The sequence below is a fragment of the Trematomus bernacchii genome, unplaced genomic scaffold, assembly GCF_902827165.1.
Source record: "Trematomus bernacchii unplaced genomic scaffold, fTreBer1.1, whole genome shotgun sequence".
Taxonomy (NCBI): domain Eukaryota; kingdom Metazoa; phylum Chordata; class Actinopteri; order Perciformes; family Nototheniidae; genus Trematomus; species Trematomus bernacchii.
Window position 1 is genome coordinate 21,916,736 of NW_022987739.1, and position 18,958 is coordinate 21,935,693.

Sequence of the window (18,958 nt, forward strand, 5' to 3'; positions counted from 1 at the left end):
CGAGAAATCCGTGGTCAACATTGATCTTTTTGAATTTACGTATGTGTCTTTAAATAGCATAACCTACATATTTTAAACAATACCATGAATACCATGATGTTAACATCAACCTTATCAAGTCGTTTGTTTGTCTTTTCATTCAGATTCAATTTCGAATATTAACCGTGTGTGTAAGACTGTGAGTAACTTTGTAAAAGACAAGGTTGTTAATGACGATGGATCTGTTGCTGGTATGATTTCTTCATGGCATTTTTAACACGTCCATTTACAAGACAACTGAGAAAACACCGTGTCCTAGTAAGGACCATGTGATATGTTTAGGAATCGATTGGAAAAGCTAGCTAGTAGACTTTCAGTTTTGCCAATCCTTTTTCCAAGATCTAGAATGAACATTTAATCACATTTTTTTTATCAGAAGGCACTAGATTGATTGTTTCCGGGGTGTATATACCTTAACATGCTAACAAAGGGACAATACACAAAAAAACCTACTGGCGATGTCCTCTGTAAACCCACTGTTTAGGATCATGTTTACAATTAAGCCCACATACGTCTTTCATTTCTATTCCAGGGATGAACAGTGACATTCGACAGAATAATGATGTATTTTTGTTGGGTATTTTGGAGCTTATCTGTCATCAGGCCTTTGAATTTCAGTACTTGAAAAACAGATTTCATGCGCAATGTACACATAATTAATCTACTTATCCTCCAAACTCCACACCAACAGTGTTGGGTACTCTTTAATCATTGCCGTCATGTAATCCCAAGGTGATAATTAGGTGATCACATTTAAGCATGTAGACACACAAACCGTTGAAGGTGGTAAACATAGATTCATATCTCAATGCTGTCATGAACAGACGGCAAGTTTTCAGTGACCTTTTCTCATATATGATGTCTACTGACACATGATTTATTCCTCCTTTTTGTTCATGTGGGTCTGTTTAAGCACAATTCCCAAAATTCACCACTGACTCACTATAAATATGTTCATAAACAAGGTGTATGCAGGTGTAGTATGTGTACACAGTTGAACTTACAGTAAGTTGTTCAGGTCTCAGCAAAGTCCGAGCCGCTGAGATCGGAGGAGTGCCGGAGAAGACAGTTTAATGATTATTACTGGCCCGAAGCCAAGCTCATAACTCACATTAACTCTCCATGCCTCGCTCTGCACCATCAGCTGGCTGAAGGCTGTTGACAGGAGAAGAGTTACTGGGACAAACATACATTTGCTTTACAGGTGTCAGGAACGTCAGTTTACTTAAAACCTGTTAGGGAAGCTACACTCCCTATAAGCGTATTGAATATAATTGACGAAGCATCTGCAGACAAATGTGACAAGTCATTAATTTATGTGTCATTTATTATTTGGTCATCAGGTCCAGAAATGTATATCACTAAATTGGGGTTACAGCAAAGACAAGACTTAACATAGACTGAAGGTCCTGCATTTTCCTCTGTCTATTCATGACCATTTTGGCTCAATATTTGCCTTTTCTTTTAGCTGGATAACTAGACTAAAGTGTTTCTAATTTTAGCTGATTCAACATTTTAAATGGCCGCCGAGTCCATCAGTGAAAGAAATCGCTGTGATTGGCTGTATAGCTTAAGCAAATCAGTGAAAGCAAGCAGACGACTAAAGTCAGCATGGCACAAACAAATAATTTCTAATGGCATAAAAACTGTTTTTGAGAAAACATTGTGAAAATTAAATAAAATGGTGTGATTTTATTGGGGATTGTTTTACCATGACCTGCTCTATATCTGCCTAATACTTTACAAGCACTTTGATGTGAATTTAATGAATACCTAGATACAGTATTTGACATTTTGAGATGTATTTAAAAGATACTGAGTCTCTCTGAATGTTTACTGCATTGTGGATGGAATGAGAGCTCTGCATTCACGGTGATTTTTTATTTCGTGGTAACTTGGTACTCGACAGCTCAAAGGGGACATCAAGGGCGGTGTCATCAGACAGCAGGCTTTACGGGAAAATAACCACCAGCCTCCACTGCAAAAAGACAATTCTAGGAACACAAAATATCTGGGTCTGGCCCTGGCTCTCAGTTATCTGACTATCCTTAAACTATGCTATGATATGCCACTGTTTCTTCACAATATACATTTTAATCAATAGCACTCTAAACTATAATGTCAGAAAAATGGTCTATAAAAAGCCCCAAAAAGTAATATTATTTAGAAGGATTCCCCTTTACATCCCAAAGTAAGATATTTCCAGATGTTTTGAGAGACAGACACTGCCCCCCCTCTGCTTATTTGCATCACTGGTTCAGCCATGAGTCGCCTTTTGTTGCTCTAGTGTTTCTTTGCATGGTGTGGTTGTTCTCTGAACTTTATATCACCTCTTAAACAATCTATTTTTTTTGTATTCCCTCCTCAACCCTGTTACTTAACCCGAGAGTTACATATCATTAATTGGAACTCCTCCAAACCCATCTCTATTATTTCAGATGTGCGTCTGCATTACTTCCCCGTTCCACCAGTGCAGTGAGCAGCAGGTTGATGTGAACAATAACATTCATCTACATTTTTCCGTTTAGTCTTGTGTCATTTTTATATTAATTCAGTGTTTTTATTATTTATTTTTCATATACATATGTTCAACCCTCCCTGTAGGCTTTGTTGTTGTGGGAAAAAAGACAATATTCCCCAATAAACAACCTTAAATCTAAGTGTTTTCATAAGAAGCGAGTAAAACAATCTAAAATATATAAACTGGACCTGGTAAAAGGCATTTTAACTATTTTTTGACTTTCTCAAGAATTGAATGAAATCCAAATAGGAGAAGGGGAACTAGTGAATAATCTAGCAAAAGTGCAAATCTACTTAAAGAAAAGCTATTGTGTTATGAAACGTTGATGTAGGCTACATAAGTGCACCTTATTATCTGTGTGATAAACTACTTTTGGAAAAATAAAGGAAAGACAGACAGACATAGAACAAGAAGATAGATAGATAGATAGATAGATAGATAGATAGATAGATAGATAGATAGATAGATAGATAGATAGATAGATAGATAGATAGATAGATAGATAGATAGATAGATAGATAGATAGATAGATAGATAGATAGATAGATAGATAGATAGATAGATAGATACTGGTTGCATCTTAGACTAATTATTGTTCATACCTGCCCTCTCTCTCTTCCCTCCCCCACTCCCTCCCTCCCTGGCGTGGCACGGTAGCGTCCAATTGTAAACATACACTAAATCACTCAATCGCTTCAATGGATTGGGTCTGGAAACCCCGCCTGTGGGCCGTCCCTTGCCGAGGCATTATATTATAGCAAGACAAGCGTGTCTCCGGAGACAGATCTGTATTCTGCTCCAGACTGAGGCTCAGGGTGCCTCCAGCAATAAAGACAAGCCTCTACAACACAAACACACTGAGCCACTGCTCTGCTGTCAGGACACCTGCTCTGCCGCTCAGCACAGAACACTCTAACGGAGGAGACTTAAGAGAAACAATCAGCTTTTTTTGGAGGAGAAAATGAAACTAGAAGTTTTCTCTGCACACCACTTCGCGCAGAAGCCGCTGGAGTTGTGCCTAGACGCAGAGGGGGGAATCCCGTCTCCTCTATCCGGGGACGAGCTGGGGTCGGACGGGGACTTCGTGGCCAACAGCCCGGCACCTGTCGCCCCGAGCGGGGAAGGCAGCAAGGGGAAGCCCTACACCCGCAGACCCAAGCCACCTTACTCCTACATCGCCCTCATCGCCATGGCCATCCGGGAGTCCAGCAGCGGCCGCCTCACCCTGGCGGAGATCAACGACTATCTGATGAAGAAGTTCCCGTTTTTCCGCGGCAGCTACACCGGCTGGAGGAACTCGGTGCGCCACAACTTGTCCCTGAACGACTGCTTCCTCAAAGTTCTGCGGGACCCCTCCAGACCCTGGGGCAAGGACAACTACTGGATGCTCAACCCGCATAGCGAGTACACCTTCGCGGACGGGGTGTTCCGCCGCAGGAGGAAGCGCATCGCCAAGAGGTCCGGCAAGGAGCGGGAGAGCCCGGACATCCTGAGCGAGGACACACGCCTCCCCGCCGCGGAGGAGAGGGTGGGGGTCAAGTTTTCCAGCTCCTTCGCCATCGACAGCATCCTCAGCACACCCTTCAAACGGAGGGAGGACATCCACGTGGATGCACAGACCCACGCCCACCGGCTCTACTGGTCCCCAGGGGCCCACATACTGCCTTACACTCTGAGCTACCCGGCACAGTACCTGTCAGAGGGGGCGTACAGCAGCACGGAGCCAGGCAGGGATGCACTCACATACCTCCAGCACACACCACCTGAGGCCGCTCTGCACGCGCTCAGGATGCCCAACAAGGCGCGAGGTTTCCAAATAGACTCCCTGCTCTCATAAAGCACGAGGACTGCTGTCAGACTCTATGTGTTGATCCATGATGTGCACTTTGTGGGCGCTCGTAACTTTCAGTGCTTTAGCTGTTTAACTGTTTGAGAGTGTGTCTGTAGCCTACTGTAAGTCATTCTGCAGTGAGGGAAACAAACATGTTGTTAATATAACGGATTGTGGTGACTGCCCTAATAGTTGCTGTCATCGCAGGACATTCCACTGCGTTTGTATGTGTGTGTGTGTGTCAGAGTTTGTGTGTGTGTTGTTTAAAGAGTGTGTGTCTTCTTGTGTCCATGGTTCTTTAGTCATTTCCACTGTATGACGGCAAACAAGCGCCATGGTGAAACGTACAACTGTTCATCTATTTATATTTTCACGTTTTGTATGAACTGCTGTGTAAAATATTGTTGTATATATATTAAAAAAATTGACTGAGCTGCGATGAGAGTCACGTGGCTGCACTAGAAACGCATGGAAATGCCTGATGTTTTTCCTAATGATTCATGCATGTCTGGTTATTTTTATGAATAAAAACGTGAGACAATGGGACCCTGATGTTCAATGAGTTCTTCATTACAGAGATGAAAGGGAAAGATCAGAGGCACGTGTACAGAGGGAAAAGGGGGGGGTTACACCTGTTCAACAGGAGAAAGGCCTGCGGTGGAGTTCATTGAAAAGGCAGAAAATAACGGGATTATTGGTGTTACAATCTATTGGTAATTACCTCCCGAATCATACTCATCAAAGTCAAAACTAAAAAATCAAACAAAACAATTATATTGTCTTTTACTTTGATTCCAGGACTGTTTTTTGGCAAGTGAACAGTTTATTAAAATAAAATTAGAGAATAAAAAGCAAATTATATTAAAATGTTGAAATCAAGGCAGATATCACAGCAAACAAACACAGATAAAAACGTAATGAAGAGTTAACATAAGAAACACTATTGTTAGAATTATTATGGTATGTTTTATTGTGGTTAAGCCCACAGCCAACAAGACATTAGTGTTGCAGTGAAACGTTTTTACCTAAAGTCTTATATAATAAAATAAATAAAATAATGATTTGTTTTTATAAGGCTCTGTTTATTTAATCTGGCACAAAAAGGGTTCCCAGTTTTAAAAGTGTTTATAGTTGAATATAAAAATGACCTTCTCAAAAATAAAAGCAAATAGAGAAAATACTTCTGCCGTTTTTGTCATACTTTCATGTGATTTAATATGGGTTACGCATTGTTTACTAAAACATATTTTAACAATGTCGATGCATGTAATCAGTATACGTCGAGATCAATGCATAAGAGGATCTCCCATAAAAGGACAAAGAGATGCAACGTAAAACGTGTAAAATGTAAGACAAAAATAAAATACATAAAACGTATTTTCTTTTAAATCATCAAAACATAAATATTATTTTGATTATATTTTTAGCAGGTCTTGTGTTCAGATTTTCATGCACACGCAATATAATGTTTTTTTACGCACACTGTCCTGCAGTTGTTGCTCTCCACGGTCCTGAAACTGACCCCAGACCCACCAGCTGCTCCATGAGACGAGACATTGTTTTTGTTCAATCTCAAAGACATCTGTCCTTTAAAAAACACGATTAAAAACAACCTTTTTGAAATCTATATTTAGAAAAGAGAGCACTTTTTGACTTCAATAATTTCTTATCTTTGTTCTTTTATTGAACTACCTCAGATTTTTCTGGAGTGCACCTAGGCATATATCATCGAACCAAAAAAGCGCTCCTGAAAAATATTTATGCTTACTTTATGATATTCATGTAACAAGAATAATAATTAAACAAGAATAATATTACATTACATTACATGTTACTTGTTAGACGCTTTTATCCAAAGCGACTTACATACTCAATACTGTGGCCAATCCCCACAGGAGCAATTTGGGGGGAAGTGTCTTGCGCAGGGACACAACGACATGCTGACTGCAGTGGGGTTTGAACCTGTGCTCCCCTGATCCGAACACCAACGCACTAGTCCACTGCGCCACACGCCTCCATAAAATATACCATAAAAAGACCAAATAAAAAGAGTAACCTGCTCTAAGACTGATACAAATGACAAAATAGATATTCTTTCAGATGTAATGAAAGCGACATTTCATTAGTATTCAAAATAAAATATTCTCCATGAATACATTAGGCCTATAAATTACATAATTTCAGTATAATGTTTATTTTAATGTTGGAGTTGCAGGGGGCTGATACAAAATGAATCTGCACATTTCCAAACTTAGATATCCTGTAGGCCTATGTTTTAATCTGCAGTCATCTGAACATTATGTTCTGATAACACACTCACTGACACTGCTCAGGCCTGTTCTCTGCGTCTCGGGCCCCTCCTGATGGCTACACGCGTGCATGATGAGGCTTTAAACCGGAAGTTGTGCTCGGCAGGCTGACAGGTGACAGGTGAGAGCTGCTCCTGTTTAAGGGACAATGCTGCAACCTGCAGGTGAAACACCGGAACAGCACACCTGTCTGCTGGACTATCCCAATATTAACTTGGATCATGACGCGCATTCATAAACAGCCTTTCTCTGCATTTATATTTTTAACTTGTCTCGAACTTAACACCACGCTGCCTGAGCAGAAACTCAGGCCTGTATGGCTGCTTGTATGAAAAAGGCCCACAGTGTTATGAAACCAAGCTTAAAGGCAGGCACAATGTTAGGAAGTCCAAACAGTGTGTCACTCCGGCAGACTGAACCGCGCCTGACCTCACAGTCCCGGAGAGGCAGCTCCAAAGCTCACTGCCCCGCCATAGGAAGCACAGGAGAAGCCGAAACAATATTAAATAACCATTCAAAAAGAGCTGAACTCGGTGTTTGTTGTTGTTTTGTTAATGATGTGTGTTACAGGCCTGTATAGTATAAAAACGATACAAATCATGGGGCATTTAAGAAAGGCCTAATTATTATTATATGAAACTTGTTTTTGTATATTATTTGGGAAAAACTTCAAAATATTAGTATATTTTTCTCTTTTTAATGAGAAATAGAGGGTCCCTAGAATTTAATTTATATAATGTAATACATTTAAATGTAGTGTATAATTGTATTAAATTCCCAAAAGTGTTCTAAAACAGGTTACCTGAGGTCAAACTGCCCGTCAAACATTCCTACAAAATCCAATCTATCTAATATTTAATGAGGGATTAACAATATATTTCAGCCTAAACATGAAAACAAACATAAGGCCTTATTGTGTCGGCTTTAGGCCTCTAATCGGGACTCCAAAGGCAAACCTCCTCTAAAACACCTCTGAATAGCTCTCGTGGAGGCCGATGATCACTCGATATTTCCAAAAAGCTAAATTAGGAACTCATATAATCTCCGTGCGTAAAAGCAGCCGTCTTCAAAGCGCTCCCAGAACAAAGATTCCCTCTGCGAGCAGGGGCATCCTGATCTCGGCGGGGGTCATAAGTTTTGATGTCGCCGGAAATTTCTGGGGCCGTTAAGCTGCTCTGTGTGTCATAGAGGAAAATGATTTTATCCGCACGTCCTTTGTTGTGCAAAGTGCAAAAGGTTATCATTGTTGCTGCTTATTGTTTAGGAAACTCTCGAGGCTATATCTAAACTTAAAGAGATTGATTCCGCAATCACGTGCACACATATTTAGGACGTAACGTAGGAATGTGGAGCTTTTTTCTCCACTGATGGTAAATATTTAATCTCATGCAAACATTATCATCGTGAGCCTGCAGGACAAAAAAAGACGCAATTAAATGTACCTTAAATTAAACCTAAAAAATATAAAGACAAGCATGCACAACCTATCCAAAAAGCTCTGCGACAGCCACTTTTTTTTCTTCCTTCAATGATCTCCGTCGCAGCAGCACGGATGTTGATATTACCTTTATGGGATATATAACTCCATCATGTTGGACAAATCTGTGTGTGATGTCTCCATAGGGGAGGAAACTGTCGACGCCCGCTCGCCTAATTTCGCTTTTCTCTCTCTAATGAACGCGGGGCCCATGGGACAGGCTCTGGCCCGGGGCGGTAAGCTGACACTGGCGCGCTGTGTGTGGTATCCAGGGCCGGGCTTGATGGAAAAAGCCTGCTTCCACTCATGTCAAAGTCATTTACTCAGAGCAACCCCCCGCTTACACACGCACGGTAAAGACCACCACCTCTCCATCTCTCACACTCCTTCGTCCCAGCACGGCACCGCGACAGTTTGTTTTTGTTATGCTCTGGACTCGTTTGGGAGGAAATGATGAGCAAAATAATACAAATAATACACGAGGGTGCGTTTTTTATTGCTTCGCAGCGATGCGTTTGGGAATCATCGGCCGCAGATAGCGTGTAAAGGCCCCAAGCGAATGTTTTGTCTCATCGTGGTTTCAATTGCAAGCTGGACTTTTTCTGCACATATTGGTGTATTCGTGTCAGGAAAATATTTGATCTGTGGCTGAAATCACAACTTCATACGTGAAGGACCGAGGGGGGGGGGGGGGGGGGGGCATGCTCGTTTTTTACCTTGTACGTCTGGCGTGTGGCGCTGTTGATTAGGATGTCTGGGGGAGGTTTGATAGATGGCTTAATTGCGTGTAGTCCGAATTTGAAGAGAGAGTGGGTGGGAGGGGGAGGAAAGAAGACGAGAGTAGAGAAAGAGGGGGCTTTAACGCTGCTGAGACGGTAAGTGGACTTGGGCCAAATTTGGCGAGAGGGTGGAGGGGGGGTGGTTCTATTCGTCACTGATTTCAGTTAGTTTTGCAGTCGCAGAGTGCGGATAAGAAGAAGAGGGGGGGGGGGGGCTCTTGAAGAGGGACGAAAGATTTATGAACTGATAGGTGGTCGAGCTTTGTTTGGCTGGACCGTTGCGCGCAATAAATCGAAGGGTTTTCGTGTTTCCTCCACTTGAGGGATTATTCAGGCGCTCGATGGCCACCCGGCGCGCCACACAGCACCACTTAGCGCCGCTGTGACACCCAGTGGAGCTCCGAGCCCTGGACAGCGAGTCTCCAGTGGATAACCAGCTCCCCCCACTCTCCCTTCCTCTTCCTCTCTGTCAGTGCGTGCGTTCTGCATGCGTCAAGGGAGCACCGTGCGTAACGGGGGAGAGTCGTGCGTAACTGGAGACAGATTTCACTCCATTTTGCTCTGGGATTCTGAGGACCACTGGCGGTGTAACGCTCTCACGCAGGGACACTGGCCGCTGGATTTCGTTATATTTTCCTCTTTTCAAACATCTCACGGCCCGTCTTCTCTCCCTCCCTCGCTATACTATACGCCAGTCGCACGTCAGAGCTGACATGACGACCGAGACCCCTCAGCAGCAGCTGGACCCTCCGCCTCCTCTAAGATCCAGCCCGGCGTCCGGAGTCCTGCACCCGGACATGCTGAGCCCACAAGCCGCCACAGAGAGTTCTTCCAGCATTAAAGGAAAGAAGACGACCTCCGGCTTAAGGCGACCGGAGAAGCCGCCGTACTCCTACATCGCTCTCATCGTTATGGCAATACAGAGCTCCCCCACCAAGAGACTGACACTCAGTGAGATCTACCAGTTCCTGCAAGCTCGCTTCCCATTCTTCAGGGGCTCATATCAGGGCTGGAAGAACTCGGTGCGGCATAATCTGTCCCTGAACGAGTGCTTCATCAAGCTGCCCAAAGGGCTGGGCAGGCCGGGGAAGGGCCACTACTGGACCATCGACCCAGGCAGCGAGTTCATGTTCGAGGAGGGCTCGTTTCGACGCAGACCCCGAGGCTTCAGAAGAAAATGTCAGGCTCTGAAGCCCATGTATCGGATGATGAACGGAATTGGCTTCGGAACCTCCATCCTCCCGCAGAGTTTTGACTTTCAAGCTCCATCCGCCTCTCTCGCCTGTCACAGCAACGGCTACAACTTGGACATGATGAGCAATTCAATGGCCGGGGGGTACGACGGGCTGAGCAGCGGCCACCACGTACCCCACATGTCCCCCAGCCCCGGATCCACGTACATGGCGAGCTGTCCCGTGCCGTCTAACGGAGAGTACGGACAGGACAGCAGCAGCAGCCCCGTGCCTTCCTCTCCGGCCATGGCCAGCGCGCTGGACGGACACTCCCCGTACGCCAATTCCTCCGCACACTGGGCGTCCTCCGGCGGGTCTCCCTACATCAAACAGCAGCCTCTCAGCTCCAACAGCCCCGCATCGTCCGGTTTACACTCCGGCATGTCGCCTTACTCCCTGGAGCAGAGCTACCTTCACCAGAACGGCAGGGACAGCCACAGCAGCGACATATCAGGTACAGCACTGACTAATGAGGATACTGGCATGTTTGGGGGTTATCATTAAAAAATAAAATCTTTTTATTTTATTTTTTAAATGTCCGGATAATCTGGCAACAGAGGCCTGTGAGAAATGTAAATGCTTGCAAGAAGTTTAAACTCAACATTCAAAATAAGTTCCTTTATAAATATTAGGCCTACTCATACTTATATAAGGAGTTTGTGTGTATTTAAAAGGAAAAATAATATTTAATAATTAAATATTGAAGTTTACATATTCGTGCAATATAAATAAATATGTAATCACTTCCTAATAGTTTGATTTATTTAGTTAAATTGCAATTTCTGCTAAAGTATTTTCGGATGAGTGTTTACTTCCAACATATGTGGCCGACACATTTAACGATTGTTAAACTTATTTTATTTACTAATAAAGACGCATTGAAAATGTAAAGAATAATGACAACCAAAAAGGCCATGATTGGTCCATAACAACCTTAGTTCCTAAATGTATTTGAGGCCAATAAATCATTAATATTCTAATGGAAAATGTTGAAGTCTATTTAATCCACAGTGTGTGGGATTATCTGGCTCACATCTGTACAAGTGTTCACGGGGCATGTTTCCTAATAAATAGATTAGGATAAACAGCTATTTAGCGATCGCGTTCTTAATTCCCTTCCCCAGTTCACACTCATTGGCTTTAACACAACACACCGAGACTTTACTAAAGTCTGGGGATTTCACCGAGGCGAGCAGGCCATGCTGGAGCCCGAAAGGGTCCCAGAGGTTAACCAAACAAAGACTGAGCAGGTCGGACCACACCGGCGGAGGATTTCACCCAGCGCGTATCCACAAGAGACGGAAGGCCTTGTTAAACTTTACGCAGCGTCCTAATTGAGGAGGAGAAATGTGTTGCAGTGCGCAGAGCAGCTCGGTCACTGCATGTCAGTGTGATGTCTGTGAAACGGCCAGAGAGCTGTGGCCCGGAGGATAAAGCCTGCTGTCTTCCCCTGAAAAACACAGTCACATCTGGAGTCCGTATGACCTTGAAGCCACAGACATTCCCATTTATTTTTCTCTTTCTGGAAATAGAGGCTCACTTACACAAAATGACGGTCACTGAGTCAGATTTAAATAAGCATGCAGGTTAGGGGCTCTCCAGGGAGGAAAGAAACTCGTACATTGTTATAAATGAAAAAATAAAAGCACAAATAGATTATTTTAAAATCGCTCAATAAAAAACGAGGTGCCTTTTCAAATACATATGTTTTGGAAAGTATTGGTGAGGCGCTTTAAGGCAAATTCCCCCCAAATATATCATGACAAATTAAGTTATTTCTTCTAAAATGTTAAGAATTAACCAATTTTAAGAGCTGTTTATCCAACTTGTTATAGGAAGGGATAAATATCGCTTAAACAATATTTTTACTATAAAATAAGGCCTTGTGCATCCTCAATTTACTTTATGTTAGCTCACACAATAAAGTTATTTGTGTTTATTCTAACCGTTTATTTTATTTTGAAGATATTTCACATTGGCCTCACACACACAGTGATTTGATGCAGCACTCGGTTTAGGATGCTCCATAAGACTTTATGATGAATATGAATGTGTTCACCTGTATTAACTTGCTCCTCTCTGCCTGCAGTGGGGATCCCGCGCTATCAGAGCCACTCCTCTGTGTGCGACAGGAAAGATTTTGTGTTAAACTTTAACGGCATCTCCTCCTTCCACCCTTCTGCTGGAGGATCCTATTACCACCATCACCACCACCACCACCCCCAGAGCGTCTGTCAGGACATCAAGCCCTGCGTGATGTGAGCTCTCCTGCAAGAGGACATTTTTTTTTCCATTTGTTCTTATTTTTTTGGACATACGGAGGATGTATCGTGGCGTCCGCACTCACACTTTGCGTGCAGCCAAAGTAGCTTTCTTGGTTGGACTTGAGAAAACTATGCAATTGAAGGAAATGAATGAAGAAACCCACAGTGGCCTTTAAAAATAAAAAAATAAAAATGATAAACCACTCTGCCAATATGAACCCTGACAAGCGCTTTCTTCTTCAAAAGAAGCTTCAGAAACTTTTTTAATGTGTTTGCTCTTGTACCACGTGCAAACTTTATATTCTATGTAACTATGTTCTATCCTATTAGAGTACACACACGACGCTTTAGGCTAACATGAACTGCAAACAAGCCTTGCACTTATTGTATAACCCTTTGCCAACTTTCTGTCCTGTAAAAGGTTTCAATAAAGCTGATATATATTTTAGGCTACATTGTCTTTCCATGAACATTCATGTAGAGGAGGTGTTTATACTTTGCATTAGGGGAGTTATAATTGAGCTTGCATAAGGCACAAACTTTTAATTCCATATTAAATATTGCTTTCTCGCTGTATATTTGCACTTCAACAGAGTATTTCCATGTTCTGCTGCTTTAGGCAGTTAATTCGTGAAGATAATTTGCATAATAATGTTTAAAATCTGAGATCATTTATAATATTTTAAGCATGACAAAAGCTTCAATAGTAGAGCAGCTATCATTAAATCATAATACTATCAAAAATAGCAGGGAATTCTGCATAAAAGAGTACTTTATTGCTGTTAATACTTCTGTACTCAAATAACGATAATGCAGGCCTTTATTTATATTTACAAATTATGCAGTATTTTATATCATTGTATTAGTTATCACACCTCTCAGGTTTTGAATGAGTATTATCCGGTAAAATTACTGACATTTAAAAACAAGGTCCCCAAAGTATAAATAATGTGCAACATTGCACATATTACTGCCTTAGAAATGGCTATTTTGAAGTTTTCAGTAAAAATAAGCTTTTATCACTAAATTGATAATGTACATATTCAGAATTATTTAAAATGTATATATCTCTTATTCTTATAGTTCCTATTTTGGTGTGCAACTGACGATAATGGGGATGTGCAAGCGGCAGAAGAAGTATTCAGATTCAGATTGTTTATATATGTAACTCAAAATGCCAGTATATTCAATAAGTTTGATCCATCTTTACTGTATCTGCATTCCAAATAAAAGACCCACATTTTAAATCTATCGTAAGTATTTAAAGCAAATTGTATTTATAAGATGAACAGTTAAACTACACAGAATTGCTTACTCATTTATTAACGGATTTTCAAGGTTTAATATGGTCAAAGTGGATTTAATGTATATCCTGTTGGGTAATTTAATCTAGAACTATGAATATCAACTATCACTTTCCACCACTGTTGATAAGAAGACATTAAAACACATAGCACAAAGCAATATCTGTCTTTTATACTGATGCAACGCAAACATTTTCCAAATTGGGATCAATAAAGTACATCTTATCTTATCTTTTCTTATATAAAAGGCTAAGCAACCCTGAGGCTGATCATCATAACAACTTCTGTAGATTGATTATATAAAGTGTGTGGCTCAAAGATAAACGTGCTTTAAAAGCTACATTTCCATCTAAAAGAGGGACACCCCTTCTTATAAAATGTGATAATTCTTAGATTGAATACTTGGGACATATTGCATGTTTGACAGTCCCCTCCAGCCTGTGTAAAACAGCTGAGAGTTGTTGCATCCTGAGGTCGCTCCTTCCTATGTGGACATCCAGTGCTGCCAGAATCTGAAGACGCCATATAAACAAATGGAACGACAGCGCCCGCGTCTCTGGAAATGCAACAATTTGGTATTTTTAGAGGTCGGTAAACAGATCAGACTCGCAGAGAGCTGCCTCGTCACACAAACACAGACTGGGGCGGCTGCTGCTCTTCCTCTTGGTCTACATGGCTTTGGTCAGGCCTTAAATGCAGCATCTCTCATGACTCACATATTCAGATGGAGGATTTGCAGGGGTAGCTCCTTATGAAAAAAAAATGCTCTGTGAAGCACTATTTGTGTCTTTAATGCAAGAGAGATTGTTTTAATGTTTAATATCTTTAACTTCAGTGTTTATTTGTTTGTGTTAAAGTGCACTATGGGTTTCAAAACCTTTATTTAGGGCACAGTACTTTCTAAATACCATATAGCCTAAAAGCAATTTAGTAGGAATGAGATACAACTATGGTATTACAATTGAAAACCAAATGAGAAATCCATGCTTCCAGAAGATATTTTTCACATTTAAACTGCCTAAAAATCCAAATACATAAATTCACATGTGTATAAATTATTATGTTTTCTTGTTGTATGAGGCAAAAAAGGAAGTAAGATCTGGCAGCAAATAATACAGCAAATTTTGTAAGGAATCTCCCGATTCAGAATCAGTATCAGAACTGCATTGACTGACTGAATCCTGTTGGTTTTAATGAAGTGGCCTCCCTCTGGTTTCTTGAACACTTTGGGCTCCAAAAAACGTGATATATTGTTAATGTAGAGACAGCATCAGCAGCCACCTATCAACAATACTTTGACTGCACAACTAAATCCTTTCTAATTTCCACAAAGCAACCCTCCATAGTGAAAAGTCACACAGCCCAGCAGCTGCTAGATTTTCCATGACAAGTTTTGGATGAGGGTTGAACTTTCAATATGGTGGAGTATACTGCCATCAAGTGGTTGAAACCACTGCACAGAGATCATTTCTGTAGTAGGAAGATGTTATGAGGCACACACAAAGCAGACTCCCATGCCAGGCCCATTTTACATAAACAGTTCTCCGAGGATGTTAAAATAAATGTGTAAAAGTTACTCTCTTACAATAATAGTTAATATTTGACTTCTGTCTCAGCTAATGATGAACTTCACCTGCCTCATCCTACTCAATTCAAGACATAAGTAATATATTAAAAGTATACTATTCATATAGATTTGCAGGACAAGTAGTTGAACAGTTTTTCAATCAACCTTTCACAAGGTAAGTGAAACAGAGTTGAGCTGCTGAATTCAATTGTTTTCTGTGTAAACAACATATTAACAGTCAGGGCCGCTGCCGCATTAATCCCATCAAGGGCCAAAGTGTATTCTAGCAGTGGGCCCCCTTTGCCCCTTGTTTGTGGTTATTTGGTTAAAATCAAAATGTTCCTGAATATTTTTCCAAAACAACTCACAATTTTGGGGCATTTTGGTCCCTGAGGATCCAGGTCTGCAAAAGAGATGGTGACTGCAGGATAGCAATAGTTCTCATATTATGTGTTGTACTGTTTAGGAATATAGATGGTTTATATCGGCCATATAAATGTCCATACCTTCTCTTTAATATATAGGAGCTAAATGGCACACTATCCAACTACTCAAAATAATCAGTTTGTGTTGTGAGAAGTTTTAAGTAGGAAATACTTTTTTGCTACCATACTTCACCCGCCAATGAGTGAGCACAGGTCTCACGCCCATGAATATATGCACAAGAATGATAATATACAAAAATATATTTTTGATGAACAAATGTTCCTTTTAGTCTAAACATTTAGGGACCGGTATCACAGGAAAGCAGATGGAAATCTAGATGTTAGGTTATAAGATAGAGTGCCAATGTGCTGGATAGAAAGAGACAAGTGGACAAACCAAACTTTACCCTGTCTTTAAATGTATACAGGGTAAGCAAGACCCAGCGCTGTCTATGTAGCCCAAAGGACACATAGGGAAGTGATGTCTCATTAAAATTCTAGATTAGATGGCAAATAAATGCACTTTGTTTAGAGCACAGTCAGTGTCCTTTATTAAGGACGGCCATAACAAAAGCAGGGCAAAGTCCCATGTTTAGTCTAGACATAGCAGCCAATTTCTCTTGATACTGAACGTGTGGGATACCTTTTTACATGTTACTTGTTAGACGCCTTTCTCCCGTCCAACTAGCTAAACACATTTAAGCTAAATATGAACGGAACCAATAGGTGCGTTCACACCGGAGTACTTTGGTGTACTTTTCCCACAATAGTTCATCAGAACTACGATATATTTGCGTTCACACCAAAAAGCCCCAGGAACTAAAGTAGCTCAAATGAGTTCGTCCGACCCGCTTTTCAGTCCCTGCTACAGAGCAGGGTCTGTTGTGGGAGAAAATAGTTCGTACGTCTGATTGGCTGTGCGGAATGCAAACCACGCCCGTTTGACTCTGATTTTTTTTTTGGAAGCGGCCATTGTATTTGCTCGTTTACCCGAAGAGATTACTTTTGTGAAAGCAGTTATTATAGCAACACTAAATAAATCATCGGAGCGGTGGAATTGATGAGGATGTCTCGGCGCTTCTGGCGATTTACTCGGAGGACGCGAAGTGCGGCATTCAGAAGCTTCTACTGCATGCAGTTTCAGTGGATCAGCAAAGTTAGCAGACCTGGCAAAGTCATGTCGTGACGACTACGAAGGTAAAATAAAATACATGCACTGCACTGTTTTAATCTGCACAATACTGGTCTTAGATGTACTTTTATTTGCTCAGTAGATCGAGCTAGCCATGCTAGAACTTGCTAACGTTAGGTCCAAGCTGGCTAACAACATCTAGCTAGCTAGCTATTCTCAGCCGTGCCCGCTATGAACACGTATTGACTTGTGAATAAGTGTGCAATGTTCTGTAATTTGCTTCACTAACTCATGGCACTAATCGTGTGTTTCAGGCGAGGTGTTTCTCTCAGGATTAGAAACTAGTTTTCCCCTCCGGGATAAAACGATAATATAACGTTAGCAATTAGCATGCTAGCTGGACCTCTGTGGCTACACTGAATGCATAGAGGTAAACAATAGATTGTAGTTGCTATAATTTCAAGTAATTTGAAACATTCATTCTACATGTTAATGGTAAAAGCTTAAACAGTTGATTACCTGCATGCCACAAAGACTGATGTTCTAATATTTTTGCACATTTAAGTAGAAATGTAATTGAAATTCTATTTACTGCCTAAACATTGTTCCTTGTATTATCCTAAATAGTTTGACCTGCGTTCACACCGGAGTACTTTGGTGTACTTTTCCCACAATAGTTCATCAGAACTACGATATATTTGCGTTCACACCAAAAAGCCCCAGGAACTAAAGTAGCTCAACTTAGTTCTTCAGACCCGCTTTTCAGGCCCTGCTAGAGAGCAGGGCCTGTCGTGGGAGAAAGTAGTTCGTACGTCTGATTGGCTGTGCGGAATGCAAACCACGCCCGTTTGACTCTGAATTTTTTGTTGTAAGCGGCCATTGTATTTCCTCGCTTCGCAGCACACCCGAAGAGATTCCTTTTGTGAAAGCAGTTATTATAGCAACACTAAATAAATCAATTGGAGCGGTGGAGTGATGAGGATGTGTCTGCGCTTCTGGCGATTTACTCGGAGGACGCGAAGCGCCACATTCAGAAGCTTCTACTGAATGCAGTTTCTGTGGCTCTGCAAAGTTAGCAGACCTGGCAAAGTCATGTCGTGACGACTACGAAGGTAAAATAAAATACATGCACTGCACTGTTTTAATCTGCACAATACTGGTCTTAGATGTACTTTTATTTGCTCAGTAGATCGAGCTAGCCATGCTAGAACTTGCTAACGTTAGGTCCAAGCTGGCTAACAACATCTAGCTAGCTAGCTATTCTCAGCCGTGCCCGCTATGAACACGTATTGACTTGTGAATAAGTGTGCAATGTTCTGTAATTTGCTTCACTAACTCATGGCACTAATCGTGTGTTTCAGGCGAGGTGTTTCTCTCAGGATTAGAAACTAGTTTTCCCCTCCGGGATAAAACGATAATATAACGTTAGCAATTAGCATGCTAGCTGGACCTCTGTGGCTACACTGAATGCATAGAGGTAAACAATAGATTGTAGTTGCTATAATTTCAAGTAATTTGAAACATTCATTCTACATGTTAATGGTAAAAGCTTAAACAGTTGATTACCTGCATGCCACAAAGACTGATGTTCTAATATTTTTGCACATTTAAGTAGAAATGTAATTGAAATTCTATTTACTGCCTAAACATTGTTCCTTGTATTATCCTAAATAGTTTGACCTGCGTTCACACCGGAGTACTTTGGTGTACTTTTCCCACAATAGTTCATCAGAACTACGATATATTTGCGTTCACACCAAAAAGCCCCAGGAACTAAAGTAGCTCAACTTAGTTCTTCAGACCCGCTTTTCAGGCCCTGCTAGAGAGCAGGGCCTGTCGTGGGAGAAAGTAGTTCGTACGTCTGATTGGCTGTGCGGAATGCAAACCACGCCCGTTTGACTCTGAATTTTTTGTTGTAAGCGGCCATTGTATTTCCTCGCTTCGCAGCACACCCGAAGAGATTCCTTTTGTGAAAGCAGTTATTATAGCAACACTAAATAAATCAATTGGAGCGGTGGAGTGATGAGGATGTGTCTGCGCTTCTGGCGATTTACTCGGAGGACGCGAAGCGCCACATT

General features: G+C 41.5%; 2 protein-coding genes across 2 annotated transcripts; both read left to right on the forward strand.

Annotated features, from left to right (window-relative positions):
- Positions 1-3,329: 3,329 nt before the first annotated feature.
- foxq1b (forkhead box Q1b) lies at positions 3,330-4,937 on the forward strand. The gene has a single exon (XM_034147911.1). The coding sequence runs from the start codon at positions 3,522-3,524 to the stop codon at positions 4,395-4,397; it is 876 nt and encodes a 291-aa protein (XP_034003802.1). The 5' UTR covers positions 3,330-3,521; the 3' UTR covers positions 4,398-4,937.
- Positions 4,938-9,175: 4,238 nt separating this feature from the next.
- Positions 9,176-12,900, forward strand: foxf2b (forkhead box F2b). The gene is made up of 2 exons (XM_034146115.1): positions 9,176-10,642; positions 12,278-12,900. Exons 1-2 carry the CDS (start codon positions 9,670-9,672, stop codon positions 12,448-12,450), a joined length of 1,146 nt encoding a protein of 381 aa, XP_034002006.1. The 5' UTR covers positions 9,176-9,669; the 3' UTR covers positions 12,451-12,900.
- Positions 12,901-18,958: the final 6,058 nt, after the last annotated feature.